This window comes from Chaetura pelagica, unplaced genomic scaffold, assembly GCF_000747805.2.
Source record: "Chaetura pelagica isolate M959 unplaced genomic scaffold, ChaPel_1.0 scaffold364, whole genome shotgun sequence".
Classification (NCBI taxonomy): Eukaryota; Metazoa; Chordata; class Aves; order Apodiformes; family Apodidae; genus Chaetura; species Chaetura pelagica.
The window spans coordinates 173,593-188,320 of NW_009953089.1; the positions used below are offsets into that span (position 1 = coordinate 173,593).

The following is a 14,728-nucleotide window of genomic DNA, read 5'->3' on the forward strand; positions in this document are numbered from 1 at the left end:
TCTCTAGATAACCTTCAGGTGCTGGGTACCCTCCTTATAAAGCTGTGCTTTACGGCTTATGGGTCTTGTCTTGAATGGATGGGGTTTTGACTGGTTGGGCTTTTTGTTTTGTCATGTTCAAAGAGCCCTCTGTATCTCACCCTTTCCCTGTGTTGGTACTTCAGAGATTATTTCATCCCTTTCAGCTGCTTGAACAAACTGAGTTGATACAACTTCTTGCCTTTCTGCTAATCAGGATTTTTAGACTTACTCTAGTCTTTTAGAGCATGAGCCACATCCTTGGGATCTTTTTGAAGTTATTAACTACAGAATTTATTTAATGGCTACTAGTAAAGCTTCTACTAACATACTATATTCCTGTGCACAGTGGTCTGCAATTCTTGGGTATCAGACACTTTTCTTATCCCTGTTCTCTGGAGTTCTGGGTGTTGCATAAGTCCCTAAATATAGAGACAAGTCCAGGAGTGATGCAGTCTTCCTCTAAGGGATAGTAAGGCTACCTAACTTTTGGGGGTTGTCCCTGTCACAACTCTGAGACTGAGAAGTTTCCCTGTCTGCCCCACGCTGTCCTCTGGCATCATGCTGCTGTGGGATCTGGGCAAGTTGCAGCTATTTTGCTCTATTTGTGAAAAATCTAAGATAGAAAGCAAATGCCAGCTCAGCCTGTGTGCCTGCCTTCACACTGGGCAAGGGGTCTTTGAGGTCAGGGCAGAAGATTGTCCTTGGGTTGGGCTGATGGATTCGGTTGGCTCTGGAAAACTTTCTGCTCTTCTGGGGAGGAATAGGGCAGCACTCCAGAGATGAGCAGAGGCTCAGTCTTAGCTCCTACAAAGACAAGGTGTCATTTCATCCTTGGACTCCTGTCCTACTTAGGGCAGAGGCTTGATTCACAGCTTAAACTTTATCACCATCTGCTTTGATAAAAGCTAGGCCCTTTCAGTCCTTGTCTCCCTCTGCAGCTGTGGTAGGTGCTGCTGGGGATGCAGGGGCTGATAAGCAAAGAACTATTTAGGAGCTGATGGAAAAAAAAGAAATAACAACCAGGGGCAGTCAGAAAGCTCCATTCTGAGACTCTTGCAGACTTCAGCAGGTTTTTTTAATATCCTAAGTAAGGTACAGGTGTCACTGAGGTCTCTGTGCCATTTTCATTGTGGTCTCTAGTATTGTGAGAGCAGCTTTCACTGATGATTGACCTGTATAAAAGGAAGAGTTACTCCGTTATATCAAAGCTGTGCTTTTAGGAGTAACTCTTAAGAAGAAGAAAGCAAAACCTGTTTTGCTGTAAGAATCTCTGTCACGTTCAGGGAGCCAATGAAAATTCAACTATGGGCTGTAAAGCTTCAAGTTCATTTCCTTAATTGAAGTAGCCATGAGACTCTGGCATGGGATTGAGAAGTTGTAGTGAAGAACACAGTGTGAGTGCGGCTGGAAGCCTCGCTGCTCTTTCTGGAGAGGTGCCATCCATTGCCTGTAAAATAAGTTTCAGTTTGAGGTAGTAATTCTTGGTGACTTAAGGTCTTGCTGCAAAGTAAACTTCCAAAAGGTGTGGAGACCTCTTAGGTCTCTAGTGGGTCAGAGAGTAGCTCTTCACAGAACAGTAGCTAGTCTGCATTAACAGTATTTGGTAGTTGGAGAGCATTTCATTGCAACTGAGTTAATATTTTGATGCTGATGCTCTAGTCTGTTATTACTTTATACCTCTTACAAATGAATTAATCTTATCAGCTGTTGACAATAAGAACAGAGTATATTCATTCTGTCTGCCTGGGATCTCCTGAATAATGAGGAGAGCCTGCCCTGGATGGGCAAGGGTGGGGAGGGACAGCAGCAGTGTACTCAGAATGTACCCAGGCCTTGCTCAGAGCCACTGGAGTTAGTAAAGCTGATGGCACCTCGCTGTTCTTCCCTGCCAGGGGCTGGCAGTCTCTGGCTGGCCTGTCTCAAAGCTCTATCTGCAAGGGGCTTGGGACACTTATTTTGTAGTGAGATGGTTTCATGGTTGTTCAGGGTGACAAGTTACCTGAAGCCAAGAGAAGTGCAAATAGGGCTTCAGAATCAGTAGTCACCAGTTTCAGTCAAGGAGAGACCAGAAGTGTGTTGTTGAGAGGACTTTAGCCCCGTGAAGAGCCTTGCCTTTGAAGGTACTGGCTGGCTTCTCAATGGCATTGCAGCAAGAACAGCTTGTGGCTGCTGGGTGTTCTGTGATGTTCTGCAGGACTTCTAAATGCCTCCAATTACAAGTGGCATGGATTTGCTAGAAGGGTTAAAGCTATGCCCATTCACACTACAAATGTTCTTGGAGAGTCAAGTACTCTTTTGCAAGGAACAATTCAGGTTAAACAGCAAAAGATTTCCTTGGATTAAGTTCTTATTAAGGGAGGAGTGTTGCAAAAGGCTGATATCCTGGGGCTAGAGGTAGTGCTGCATTGCTTGGGTTTGTTGTCATTATTGTTGTGTTATTGTTACATATCAAAGTGCATACATAAATTGCACCGTTTTCCCTCCATAGGCTCAAACTGTTCAGGTTGCTGAAGTTGAACCACAGCCACAGCCACAGACTTCACCTGAACTTCTACTTCCAAACTCTCTGAAGCCAGAAGAAGGCCTTGAAGTGTGGAAAAGCTGGGCACAGACCAAGAATGCAGAGCTAGAAAAAGAAGCCCAAAATAGGCTAGCACCTATTGGAAGTATGTGTCATGACAACACAGCCTTTCTTTCCTTTCAAGTGGGATTAGGAATGACTAAAATGTTAGCTGTCTACTGCTCTGGAAAGCACCTTTGTTTAACCAGTGATTGTTTTTAAATTTAAACTTTGATTTACTGTGCAGTACTAGTTATGATTTCATGCCCCTGCTGCCACAGACATGTTCCAAGGGAGGTATTAGCTCAGTGCTGAGCTGACTTGAGCACCTAGGCTGGTAGCAGCAGCAGCAAAGGGCACCATACAGCTGTGGTGCCTGGACAAACAAACTGGCTGTAAATGCCAGCCAAGCTGGTAGAGCTTTCATGGGATTACTGTTTTCCTGTTGCTGCAGGGCAGCATTTCATTGTGGACATGGCAAAAGGTGACGATAGTCATGCAGTTAGCAGAGCTGAGAGTCTTCCTGTCAGATTCTTGCCCATTTATCTTTTAGTAGATCTGCCAATCTAAGATCTTTATTTATGTCAGCTTGCTTTATTATACTGGGAGAATGAGGTAGTGCTGGGCCTGCCAGATAGAGTGGCAAAGCTGGAGATGTGGGAAATCATTTCTGAAAGATTGGGAAATAATATGGCTTTATGACTTAAATAATATGGCTTTGTTTTATTTTTTCCAGGGCGTCAGCTGCTGAGGTTCCAGGAAGATCTCATCTCTTCAGCTGTGGCTGAGCTGAATTATGGTCTATGCTTAATGACACGAGAAGCTCGAAATGGTGATGGTGAACCCTATGATCCAGACGTGCTCTACTATATCTTCCTGTGCATTCAGAAGGTAGGGGGAGGACAGCTGTCTGTGCAGCAGAGCCATGCATGTTGTCAGCATCTATAGGAAGGATTCCCTTATGAAAATCGAAACTGTGGCTTCTATTAAGCTTCCCAACAATTTTGTAAGAAAAAGGTCTCCTAGCTTAAAAAAACCCCCGACAACCCAGAGTAAATGCAATTAGTGCACAGCAATGCTTTCACCTCCTGAGTTAAGTTTGTGAAGAATTGTTAATAACTGAGTTCAAAATCATGGTGAGAATAATAAATCCTTTCAGATTTTCTGGCAGGGGGAGCAGGGTTGGATGATGACTGAGGAAGCTGCCAATGTCAAAACTTACTCTAGTTGAAGCTCTAACAGGCAAGAATTTAGCTTTGTATGGTGGGAAGTCTGAGCTGGTAGTACTGACATGCTTTCTGGAAGAGCTGCAGGAGCAGAGCTAAACTCTGCTAGGACAATTGAGCTTCTCTCTCCCTTAACCTGACAAAGCAGTGTCCGAAGGACAGCCATGTGAAATAATTTGCAGTAAATGCACCTGAAATAAAAGGTGAAATCCAACCAGTTTTACTTTCTAGGATGACTTTTTCTTTCTTTCTTGGCACACCTATGAAACTAACTGAGTTTACCTACCCTGTGCTGACCTTGGTGCAAGGAGTCTGCACTCTAAGTAGAATGTGTTGGTCTTCAGCGCTGTGCTGTAAAATGTTTGATTAACTGGGTACATGGGGCCTTAGGATAAGGTCTGGTCTGAGGAATATACTTGCTAGCACTGTCCTGGACTGTGGTGTGAATCTCTTACAGTATCTCTTTGAAAATGGCCGAGTAGATGACATCTTCTCAGACCTCTACTACATTCGGTTCACTGAATGGCTGCATGAAGTCCTCAAGGACGTACAGCCCCGTGTTTCCCCTCTTGGTAAGAATTTTCATAGAAGAACTTTAAAACTTTCTAGAGTTTGGAATATTTAAACTGAACTACAGCATGAGTGTTGTCCAAATAGGAATCCTTTCAAAGTCCTTACTGTCCCTAGGGCAGCTCATAGTGGTCAGGGGGGAAATGTTGCATCTGCAGTGAATGCTGGAGTTATTGCACATGTCAGACTCTACCCCTGATTGTTGTTCAGAGTAATGTCTGCTGCTTGGCACCTGTCAGAAAGCAGCTTGTTGGGTCTTCGTGCTGTCATGAGCTTGGCTCACTTGGGAGCCAGCTGATCCTTGATCTGAATGAACCTTTCTCATCGGAAGTATGAGGAATGATGTAAGAACACATCTTGCTTCTAATATGTATTGTTATTCTGGGAGATAATAGAACAGTGTCATGTTACCTGGTGGCCAGATGGACACATTCTGCAGGACCAAGTGAGTGTCAAAGGAAAAAACAGTGTGTGATTAGAGCCTCAAGTGCTGCAACCAAATGCAACTCATCTCAGCCCTGCCTTTAGAAGATGAAGACAAAAGAGCTGGGGTGGAGGGGTGCAGTTCCAGAAAAAACAGATTTTGGCTAAGTTGTGTATGAGAACTAGATTAAAAATTGCATTTTCTGAGCACAGAAACCTGGTTTCTCATTAATTCATTCCCTTTGATCTGATTAGATGTCAGTGAAGAAGCTATTGCTCATGTTGACAAAGGTAGCTGATGTTACAGGCTAGATGGCTAAGTAGCCTCATGAGTTTTGGAATCTTTTTGTTTTTACTTTGGCTGTTTGATCTGTGCTTTGTCATTCCACAAGCCCCAGAGTTCATTCTACTGTCTGTTTTTCTGTTTATCTGTGTATTTGGAGTATAGTATTTCTCTTCACACAAAGGAAAAAAAAAAACCCTGAGAATCAAAGGATTACTCATGTGTCCAAATACATCAGTTGGCACTGTGTGCTGACTAAAGCTGTGTGCAGGGCCATGAGCTGATTTGTTTCACTGGCCTGCCTTCCCTTGCCTGGTATTGGATTAGGAGCATCTGCATTGGAGCTGAGCCATTAATTAAAAGCTGTTTAAGTACGTATTTATTTCTCCCTGGGCTGGGCTGTATGGGTGTGTTGCAGAAGCACATTCTCTGCAATGCGAGGTTGATGTATGTATACAAGTGTTTCCTAACTCTGCTATTTAAAAAGTGAATTTCATAGTAGTGAAGCTTGAGATCAGTGAGGATCTCCTCCCCTTAAGTTGTGTATGTTTTCCAGTACTTACAGACTTAAAAATGCTGCCTGTGTTCCTGCTGTGACTGTCTCCTGGCTTGATGCTGATTTCTGGTTGTTGCAGGTTATGTCCTCTCCAGTCATGTAACAGAAGAGATGCTGTGGGAGTGTAAGCAGCTTGGAGCTCACTCCCCTTCCACCTTGCTCACTACACTGATGTTTTTTAATACAAAGTAGGTACTTGGGTCTTGGGGAATAAAAACTTCAAAAGCACTGACAGGGTTGGTAGGAAACTGCTGCTCTAGGGCAAAATCATGGGTTTTGAATTCTGTGGTTCTGTGAGTGGCTGCACACACAGCCCTCTTGCAGCCCCACCTGGCTAAGATGCAGGACAACAAGGAGATGAGTGAGCAGAGGAGGGGAAGCTGAACTTGTGACTCTTGCTTCACTGCTTGAACAGTCTCTGACCCCATGTTGGTCTGAGCTTCAGCTGCCTCACAAATGAGTAAAGATAACTACCTGACTGCTGTGACCATATCCTTTACTTGCCTCTCAATGTCCTTTCTTCTCTTCTTGCTGCTCAGATACTTCCAGTTGAAAACAGTAGACCAGCACATGAAGCTGGCCTTCTCCAAGGTGTTGAGGCAGACCAAGAAGAACCCTTCTAATCCCAAGGATAAAAGCACGAGTATCCGCTATCTGAAGGCTCCTGGTGCACACCAGACCGGACAGAAAGGTAATGTCTGGGAGTTTTCTTTGGGAATATTTACTTACTGGTCTTGAAGGAAGTGGATGAACCTGGAGATGTCTGCAGGTAGGGCCATGAGAACCCAAACTTTCAGCCTAGCAGCTTGAGTTTTCTGTGTGTTCTGTCTGAGAGAGGTTAGTACCTTCTAGTAAAAAGCCTGGGGACATACCTTACCTGAGGCATGTAGGACTCAGGAGAAGCCAAGGATAGCTCTTTTTTAATTCCTTTCTTTTAAGGGCAAGGGGGCTATTGGATGTAAGTGCTTATGAACAGAGGGAGAAACATGTTTGGGAGGGCTTCTCTTAACTTGGCGCATGTGAACCCATATAGAATCCATGTCTAAGTACAATCTGTCCTCTTAAAAGCACAGAGCCAGGGTTTAGCTGAGGCATTGCAGTCTTAGTCATGAGATTTTTCTCATTTTGCACACAGGTAAAGGAGAAATGGAAAGAAGGATGTGGGTGGGTTGTGTTATTGAGTAGCCTTGGGATAAAGTGAGCTCTCCATGTAATGCTCTGAGCTTCACAACCAGGTGTCTGTGCCCTGGAGCAGCCCTCTGTCTCTCGCCAGCTCTGGCATGGTGACATGGTGCTTGGGAGTGCCCAGGCTGCATGGCACTGCTCAGTTTGCTGTGCTTGTACAGTGCCTGACAGACTTCTTGGGTGCTGGTTTGTAGTTACAGATGACATGTATGCAGAGCAGACTGAGAATCCAGAGAACCCCCTGAGGTGTCCGATAAAGCTGTATGACTTCTACCTCTTCAAATGGTGAGAGCTCTTGTTCGTGTATGTGGTTGCTTGTCTTCTGTGACTGCCAAGCTGCATCTTATAGCTGGCCTAGTTTTTGGGGCTGTGTTTTATTGCTGGCACAGTTTCTACTTTTGCATAAATGTACTTAAATGGTGAGGGCTGTTGATGTGAGAGGGTGGGCGTTACTTTGATGGGACAGAAGCTGAACTTCTGTGGCATGTAAAGAGACAAATCCTGATTTGTGAACTGGCTTTTCTTGATCTCATACCCACTCTGGAGGTTTGCTGTGGTGGCATCAGTGTGTTGTTCTGCCTGTGACTTGCAAGCAAGTCATCTGGAGGCATCCACTACTTGAGATGAGGTTAGGGTCCCGTTCAAATGGGCTTCTAAACAAAAATGAGGACTTGCTGTGGAGGTTGGAGGGACAGACTCCCCTCTAAAGATGATTCTGGCAATTACTTTAGATGTCCCTCTGCATGGTTGGGTCTGCAGCTAGCCTGGATGTGGAAATACCCCATCCTTGCTTCACTCTGAAATATCCCTAAAGCCACGTGTGTGTTAGACTTACCAGTGTGAAATGAAAGTTACTTTCCTGTAGTTGTCACCATGGCTTTTTAACCTCGGCATGGCCTGATATCTTTGGGGCCACTGTTGCCCTTACATGTAACTCCTCCCCTTTGTGTCTCATCAGCCAGATGTTTGCTGTCAGGATTTGGGAAGCTTGGGGTGAGGACAGTGGTGGTCTCTCCCTCCCAGGACATTGTTAGCCTAGTTATTTCTGATCTTCCTCATGCAGCCCCCAGAGTGTGAAAGGCCGGAATGACACGTTTTACTTGACACCGGAGCCGGTGGTGGCCCCCAACAGCCCTATCTGGTATTCCATCCAGCCGATCAGCAGAGAGCAGATGGAGCAGATGCTCACCCGGATCCTGGTGATACGAGAGATTCAGGAAGCTCTTGCCGTGGCTAATGCCAGCACCATGCACTAAGGCATCCTTCTTGGCTCAGAAGGGGTGGGGAGGGGTGATGGGGGAGGGACAAGCAAAGATAAATTGTACAGACTTTTACACTAAAGGAGATGCCTAAGTTTTTGGTTTGGTTTTTTTTTTTTTTTTAATTGGTGTAGTTATGAAGCCCTTTTAGGCTTCTTCTCTTTAAAAGAATCTAAAGGAAAACCTACCCATTGTGTATCCTACCCAACACGCCAAACTATTGGAACCATTGGAGGCTGCATATCCCCTGCGAGCTGGGAGCTGTGGAAAGCTGCTGGTTGACTCTGGTTTGTTTTTTTTATGATGTAGAAAACATGAACTACAGGATTGGCCTGGATGGCTGGGGCCTCTGTCTCCTTGGAGCACGTGCAGCCTAGAGGGCACAGAATGATGGATGGACCTGCTCAGCCAGTGGAGGAGAGGCAGGCATCTTCTTTTCTTGTGCTTGGACGTTAATTTGCTGTTATCTTGGAAGGAACCGGAGAGAGTGAACTGCAGTTGTGATTTATAAAAAAACAAAACCACAAACCAACAATTTCTATTCAGACCTTTAAGTGACATTTTTAGATGTTAAAAGTACAAACTTTACCACACTCTTCTTTTTTTTTTTTTTTTTTGGCCTAACGTTGAGGCCTTAAACCTTGAGGCTCCTGTGCCTGATGGAATTCTTGTAACATACACTTGTGTATCATATAAAGATACCACCCTGTTTCTCTTATGTATTCTTACTCTAGTTGTTTATTAAGAATGACGAGCACGTCTTTTCAACATGGCATTGAACAATGTGTCTTTATTTGGGGAAGAGTGAGCTGTGAGGGTGGGGGGGGTCATGATACAAAGATCAGTATGCAAACCAGTTGTTTTCATCCCTGTTTGTGCGTTCCAGCTTGACTCCACTGGACTTCTTTCACCCCTACACATTAGGAAGGTAGAAGGGGATTAACTTCTGTTGAAGGACCTGAATGCCTGCTTGCTGAAGGAAGCTCAGTGTCAGGCTAGGAACATGGGATCCGTGAGACCAGATCAGACTGTCCTAATGTTCTGTGGCCAGCCTGTGAGGCTTCACCCCTAGGCAAGTCCTCCTCTCCCCACCTTCACCAATGCATCACACCAACGGCATGATGGAGGGGTGCTGGAGAGAAAAGGCCTTCCAGGAGCAGCACATGGCTTACTCCTGCCATTTAACAGCCTTTTCACAGTTTTTTTTAACACAGCTCTGTAGCTTCTGCCATCGTTCATGATCATAAACCCCAGCCCTGTAGCCTTGCCTTGCTGCATCTTGAATGGTTGCTGTATTTTGTATCATTAACAGTAGTCAGCTCTTTTGAAGTCAGTGGGTAGCCAACCGTGCTTGAAATGGGAGATCAACAGCCAGGCTTGTTTGTGTCACCAGCTTCTTGGATGCAGAGAGATGACTCTGTTTCTTGAGCTTGTCTTCCCTGCTTCACCATCCCAAGTCCCTTTCCTATTCCAAAATACATAGTGATACATTGAAATATACATTACAGTAAAAGAACCTAAACTTGTGTACAGGCAAGCAAATCTGCTGAAGCTTCTGTTGACCAGCAGCAGTCTGTATTGAGAAGGAAGGTGTTCCCTCTCTGTTGGTTGTGCACAGTGCAGATGGTGAGAGCAGCCATCATGTTCCCTGCCTTGGTGCTCTGATCAGTGTTGAGGTGTGTGGGCTTAGAGAGACTTCAGGTCTCTGCTTCATGTTGGTGTTCACGAGGAAGGAGATGTGCTTCAGGTGGTTGTCAGTAGGAGTTTGTTCCCTGTATAGGACTCTGTGCTTGAAAAGGTGCTTAGAGGTGAGGTTGTTCTCTAATACCTGCACTCTAAAGTAGGCTCCTAGCTCAGTGTCTGCCCTCAGAGTTACACTAGGGGTAAACAGGCGAGGATTGGTGCCCAGATCCCAGTAGGTGAGTTGGGAATATGGTGCCTGGGTGGTATGTAGTGCTGGCAATATGCACCCTCAGTTCAGCCCTTGGGACCCAGCTGTTGCCCCCTGGTGGGGAGGTTGTTAGGATCACCAGTACCACTGCAGCTGTTCACAGCCTCTGATCACTCTGGCATATCTTAGTGAGTGAAATGCCTATTTCTGGTCATAATTGAAGTATTTAAGGATACGGTATGGGGCAGCTCCCACTGCTCCAAGCAGCTGAGTGTGCTTGTCACTTGGGATGCCCAAGAGGCCTGCACAGAGTGGATTTCCCATTCTTTGGGGCAGTTTGTCCTGTCTTCTGAACTGAGTTGCAAAAATGTGAGAGAAACTGTAGACACCTCTGTTAGAGTCCCAGTGCTCTGGAGCACTGCATGGAAATCTGGCTTCCAGGCTGCTTCTGCACCTTAGCATATGCCTGCTACTTTGTTTGCCTCCATCTGAAATGCAGTGGGTGTTGAATTCATCTGCCAGATCACCAGTGCACACATCACTTCATTCCTACTCTAAAAATTGCCAGAAGCTGCAATAACTTGACAGAATATTAGGGCAGTTCCAGGTGAGGGCTGAACAGCTGCTTCTCCTGATCTTTCTGGGGAAACGGAATTCCATGTTACCTTAAAACTCTAGATGGTGCCCTTCCCTTACTACCCTCAACTGAAGGATGATCTAAACTCTTTGCAGAGGAAGAGTTCTCCTTAATCTTGGACTGTACCACTTAAGACTGGGGGAACCTGGCACACAGTGAGCTGTAGAGATCTCCTGATGATTGGTTTTGTCCTGACAGACTGAAGTGTTTCCATGATTTTCTCATTGTTTGGATGTACATAGGAGAGGGATTTGCTGACACAGCAGTGGACTGCTGTCCTGTTCTGTACTGTCTCATCACAGTGTCCACAGTGTTCACTCCATTCCCTATTTTTAGAGACAATCGATATACTGTGATTTAAGGATTCTGTTCCTGGACCTGGCTTCTAGTCTGGCTCTCTGGAGCTAGTTTTAAAAGGTACAGTATTTCTTGAGCGTAAGTACTATGTTCTTTGGTAGTGAAGAACACGATCTGCTCCCTTTTAGGGGCTCATAGGAAGACGTGCATGGATTAGCTCAGAAGAGTGCTGTGGCTTAGGGTTGCTATCCAAGTTCTGGGAAGCGTTCCCAGTCCAACATGATGTAAAATAGCTTTTTAACACTTTCCTATAACCAGCTTGACTGCTGCTTAAAGGGCATTTCCCCTCAGCTCTGAGAGTGCCAAACTGCTGGTGGCTCTTGTGCTCCTGTGTCTGTCGATGAGAACTCTCCCTGCCCTGTGCCTCATGTGAGGCAGGCTGGAAATGCATCCATCTCTACATAAAAAAAGCTGGGAAAAGTCAAGCTAGAGACCCTGCATTGTTGGTTTCAAATTGTGCCCATCTTGTCTGTGTGGTGTGAAAGGAACCATAGAAAGCAGAGCCTGACTGACTACTCTAAGGGACCTCCCATTCTGACTTGAAACTCATGTCTTGTCCTATCTCTTGATGCCAAGATGTTGCTTTCCTAAGGAAACTTGTAGCATCTTAGACACTTATTCATGGCACCATGAGATTTTTGTTTACTTTCTAGAGTTGAAGCATTTCCTCTAAGTGGTGCTGGCTGGAGCAGGGGAGGGCAGACTGGAGAGTGGCTCTACACTCCTCATGGCAGTGGTGAGTAACAGGAACAGCCTAAATACCTTAACAGGGCCCTCCTCTGTTGGCTGCTTCACCCTAGGGAGCTCCTGGATTTTAGATGGGAGACAAGATCTGAAGTAATTCCTGAACTATTCTGCCTTGGACTGATGAAGAAAGACTTGATCTGATCCCTAAATTAGAATCCTCTTATGTACTGTTGCTCCTTGGGCAGAAATTAAGACAGTTTTGTTCTTGACTGCACCAGGGCCACTTTCTGCCTTGGTGTGTGTAGAATGGACCAGGCCATCTTCACACCTCCTGTACTGTGAATAGAACAGATCCTAAAGTGGTAGAAGAGAGCCCTCTGAGCATGCACGAGGTGAAGAACTTGCTGATACTCTAGTTGCTCATCCTCTTGTTGGTCTGAGTGCTGCTGGAAACTGAGTGGCTCTGTACGGTCCAACCAGACTGCATTCTCATCCAAGTTGAATAGTGACTTACTTACAGTTGGTGTCTGGACTCTTTAAATCACTGTTAAAGTGGGATAGAAGATGTCTTCCACCCTAGACAGGGCTTTTCTCCCCATCTTCTTGCTGGGGCTCCTCCTCTCAAATACTACAGGGAATGTACCTTATCCTGACATTTCAGCCTGTTCCCTTTCACCGGTGCCAATGCATAGAAAAGAGCCCATCTCAGCTCGAGCATCTTCCTGCCATAAGGAGCATCTCAAATCTTCTTCCAGAATTCTCACTGCCATGCTGCCCCAAAGCCTCTGAAGCAATTGCTGTGTCCCCTAGTTGTCACTTCCCTCTGTTGCATGGCTGCAGCTCAGCTCCTGCTGCTGCAGTCGCTTTCCCCGTGTAACCTCGCGCATGGCAGCCACATTTGCCTGCTTCTGTGTGACTGCTTGAGCTCATCAGAATGGGGAGGCAGATGGAACTCACAGCAGCAATAAACCGTGTCTAGAACTCGAGAGGGAACTGCAGGAGAGAACAAGGTGGAGGGGATGTCTTGGAAAGGCAGGGTGCCCTTGCAGCCCAGAGCCTCGCTTGGTAATGAGTGTGCAGCCTATATGCAAAATACGTCTTGTCTGTCCCTCCCGTGTTGACCCTGGTCTAAACAGCACATGTGATTGGCATCCTGCAAAGTGACCTTCAGAACTCTCCAGTAGCTTTGCCCCGTGAGTAACTCACACTACAAATCATTTTAAAGAGATGCACTCAACTATTTTTTTAATTTAATTTTACTCTTATATTCTCTGCTCTTTGTAATCTGCTTGGAAATAAAATGTTTTTCCCTGCAGCCTTTTGTTGTAGTCTGTTTGAGAACCATTAAACTTTGCCTGTTGTTTCCCCTGGAACACAAGCTGCCATGCCTGTTCACTGCTGTGCCCGGGAGTGCGTGTGCCTCCCAGGTGGGCTCAGCAACCCTTGGTGAGCCCTGTTCTTGGTTAAAGTAAAGGGTAGAGAGACCTGTTCAACTGATCTTGGCCTGGCACGGTGCCTCCCCTTCTGCTGCTCCCGTGACAGGTACTGCCGAGTCGAGAGGGCGTGTCCTTGGTGGGTGTTTTCCCTCGAATGTCAGAACCCTGCCCCTGGGATGAGTATCTGAGTGTCCTTGCTGGTTACTGCTGTAGGGGCTTTATCAACTGCAAAGGACAGGGCTTCTGTAGCTCCCTAGCCCACCCCAAGTGCAAACAATGGGAAACCAGTGTCACATCAACTCTTAGCTGAGAATTGACCCAGGAATTATGTAAGGAAATAAAACCAGGGTGAAATGTGATCTTTTTCAGCAGACTGCAGGAATGGGAACCTTGTAAAAGGTCTGAGTGTAGCACAACAAGCAGTGCTGTCAACAGGTGGCTGGAAGGAGGAGATGGTGTTGATGTTGGCATTCTCAGTAATAGCAGCAGGATTAGTACCAGTCTCTTGGCATGAGTTTTCAAGTGGCACTGTGGGTCCTTGTTGCTGGTTCTTAGCTACACAGGGGCTGCCTGTTAAATTACTTGAGAGCCCCTGGAAGCCAGGCATCCCCTCCCTGGGGCAAGGGAACATCCCTGTGCTGAGGCAGGTGCCTGCCTCTCCTACTGCAAATGAAACCCTCTGATGGGAAACAATCAGAACTTAGCCAATGCAACTTCTGTTCTGGGTGGGTTGCTGCTGCTGAGACCAAACCAGCCACCCAAGGGTCCTCCTTCTGTTTGTGGCCTGGTTCACTCGTTTGAGGGCTTTTTCACCCTCCTGTGTAAAAATCAACATTGGCACAGATCAAGGCTGAGCTTAACTGGTCTTTCAGAGAGCCTGACTCAGACAAAAAGATGTTCATCCAAGCTAGAGCTTCAGCTTGACTGACCTCCCAACATGTGATGGCTTCCGAGTGTTTGGGGAGACCTGTACAGATGCTGCTGTTCATGTTCCCTGTGTCCTGGAGCTGAGTAACAGAAGTAACTCATTTTCTTACAGCTACTTGCTGATCTTTGGACAAGGATTTAGTCTACAGCAGCAAGAGAGTTGAAGGTACAGCAGCACCATGCTCTGGTTCCCTGAACTTAGTGTTAGTTAGATGGTGGTTTTCCTGGGAGAGCCCATCATGCAGGACCAGAGGGAGGAGTGAGACGGTCTCATTTCTCCAGTGCTGAGGCCGCATTCAGGACATCATGATGAGCCAGCCATCAGAGCTTGTTCTGTATCCCGTGGTACACGGTCTTGTTCCTGACACCCAGATGGGTCTGTGGGGAGGGGACATCTCAGCCTGGAAACACCTCCCGAGGCAGAGCTGTGCCCGTGCCTCTCCCGCAGGCACAGCACCCGCTGCTCTGCAGCCTTCCCCGCTGCAGCTGGGATCTCACACCTCCCAGCAGAGCTGCTGCCTCGGCGCGATCCCCTCGTTCCCCTCCGGTTCGCAGACGGTCCCGGTGCCGCCGCCTCCCGCGGACACCGCTCCTGCCCCGCACCCACCGCAGCTCCAACAAGCACCTTTTCTGAACCCGCTGGAATATTCCGTGTCCAGCCTGACCCGTGTCCCCGTGCGGGTCACCCCCCCGGGCTGCTCGGGGGTCAC

The 14,728-nt window shown here is 46.6% G+C and overlaps 2 protein-coding genes across 2 annotated transcripts in view; both read left to right on the plus strand.

The window, feature by feature from the left end:
• QRICH1 (glutamine-rich 1) overlaps nucleotides 1-8,853 on the plus strand; it is a 23,365-nt gene extending 14,512 nt beyond the window's left edge. Inside the window, exons 4-10 of the mRNA XM_009996999.1 lie at nucleotides 2,510-2,687; nucleotides 3,318-3,472; nucleotides 4,265-4,379; nucleotides 5,719-5,827; nucleotides 6,179-6,330; nucleotides 7,019-7,109; nucleotides 7,888-8,853. Coding sequence (XP_009995301.1) covers nucleotides 2,510-2,687; nucleotides 3,318-3,472; nucleotides 4,265-4,379; nucleotides 5,719-5,827; nucleotides 6,179-6,330; nucleotides 7,019-7,109; nucleotides 7,888-8,080 — 993 coding nt within the window. The 3' untranslated portion in view covers nucleotides 8,081-8,853. The remainder of the gene's footprint in view (nucleotides 1-2,509; nucleotides 2,688-3,317; nucleotides 3,473-4,264; nucleotides 4,380-5,718; nucleotides 5,828-6,178; nucleotides 6,331-7,018; nucleotides 7,110-7,887) is intronic.
• A 5,471-nt stretch (nucleotides 8,854-14,324) lies between these two features.
• IMPDH2 (IMP (inosine 5'-monophosphate) dehydrogenase 2) overlaps nucleotides 14,325-14,728 on the plus strand; it is a 12,096-nt gene continuing 11,692 nt past the window's right edge. Inside the window, exon 1 of the mRNA XM_009997026.1 lies at nucleotides 14,325-14,363. Within this exon, the coding sequence (XP_009995328.1) occupies nucleotides 14,325-14,363 (39 nt within the window). The remainder of the gene's footprint in view (nucleotides 14,364-14,728) is intronic.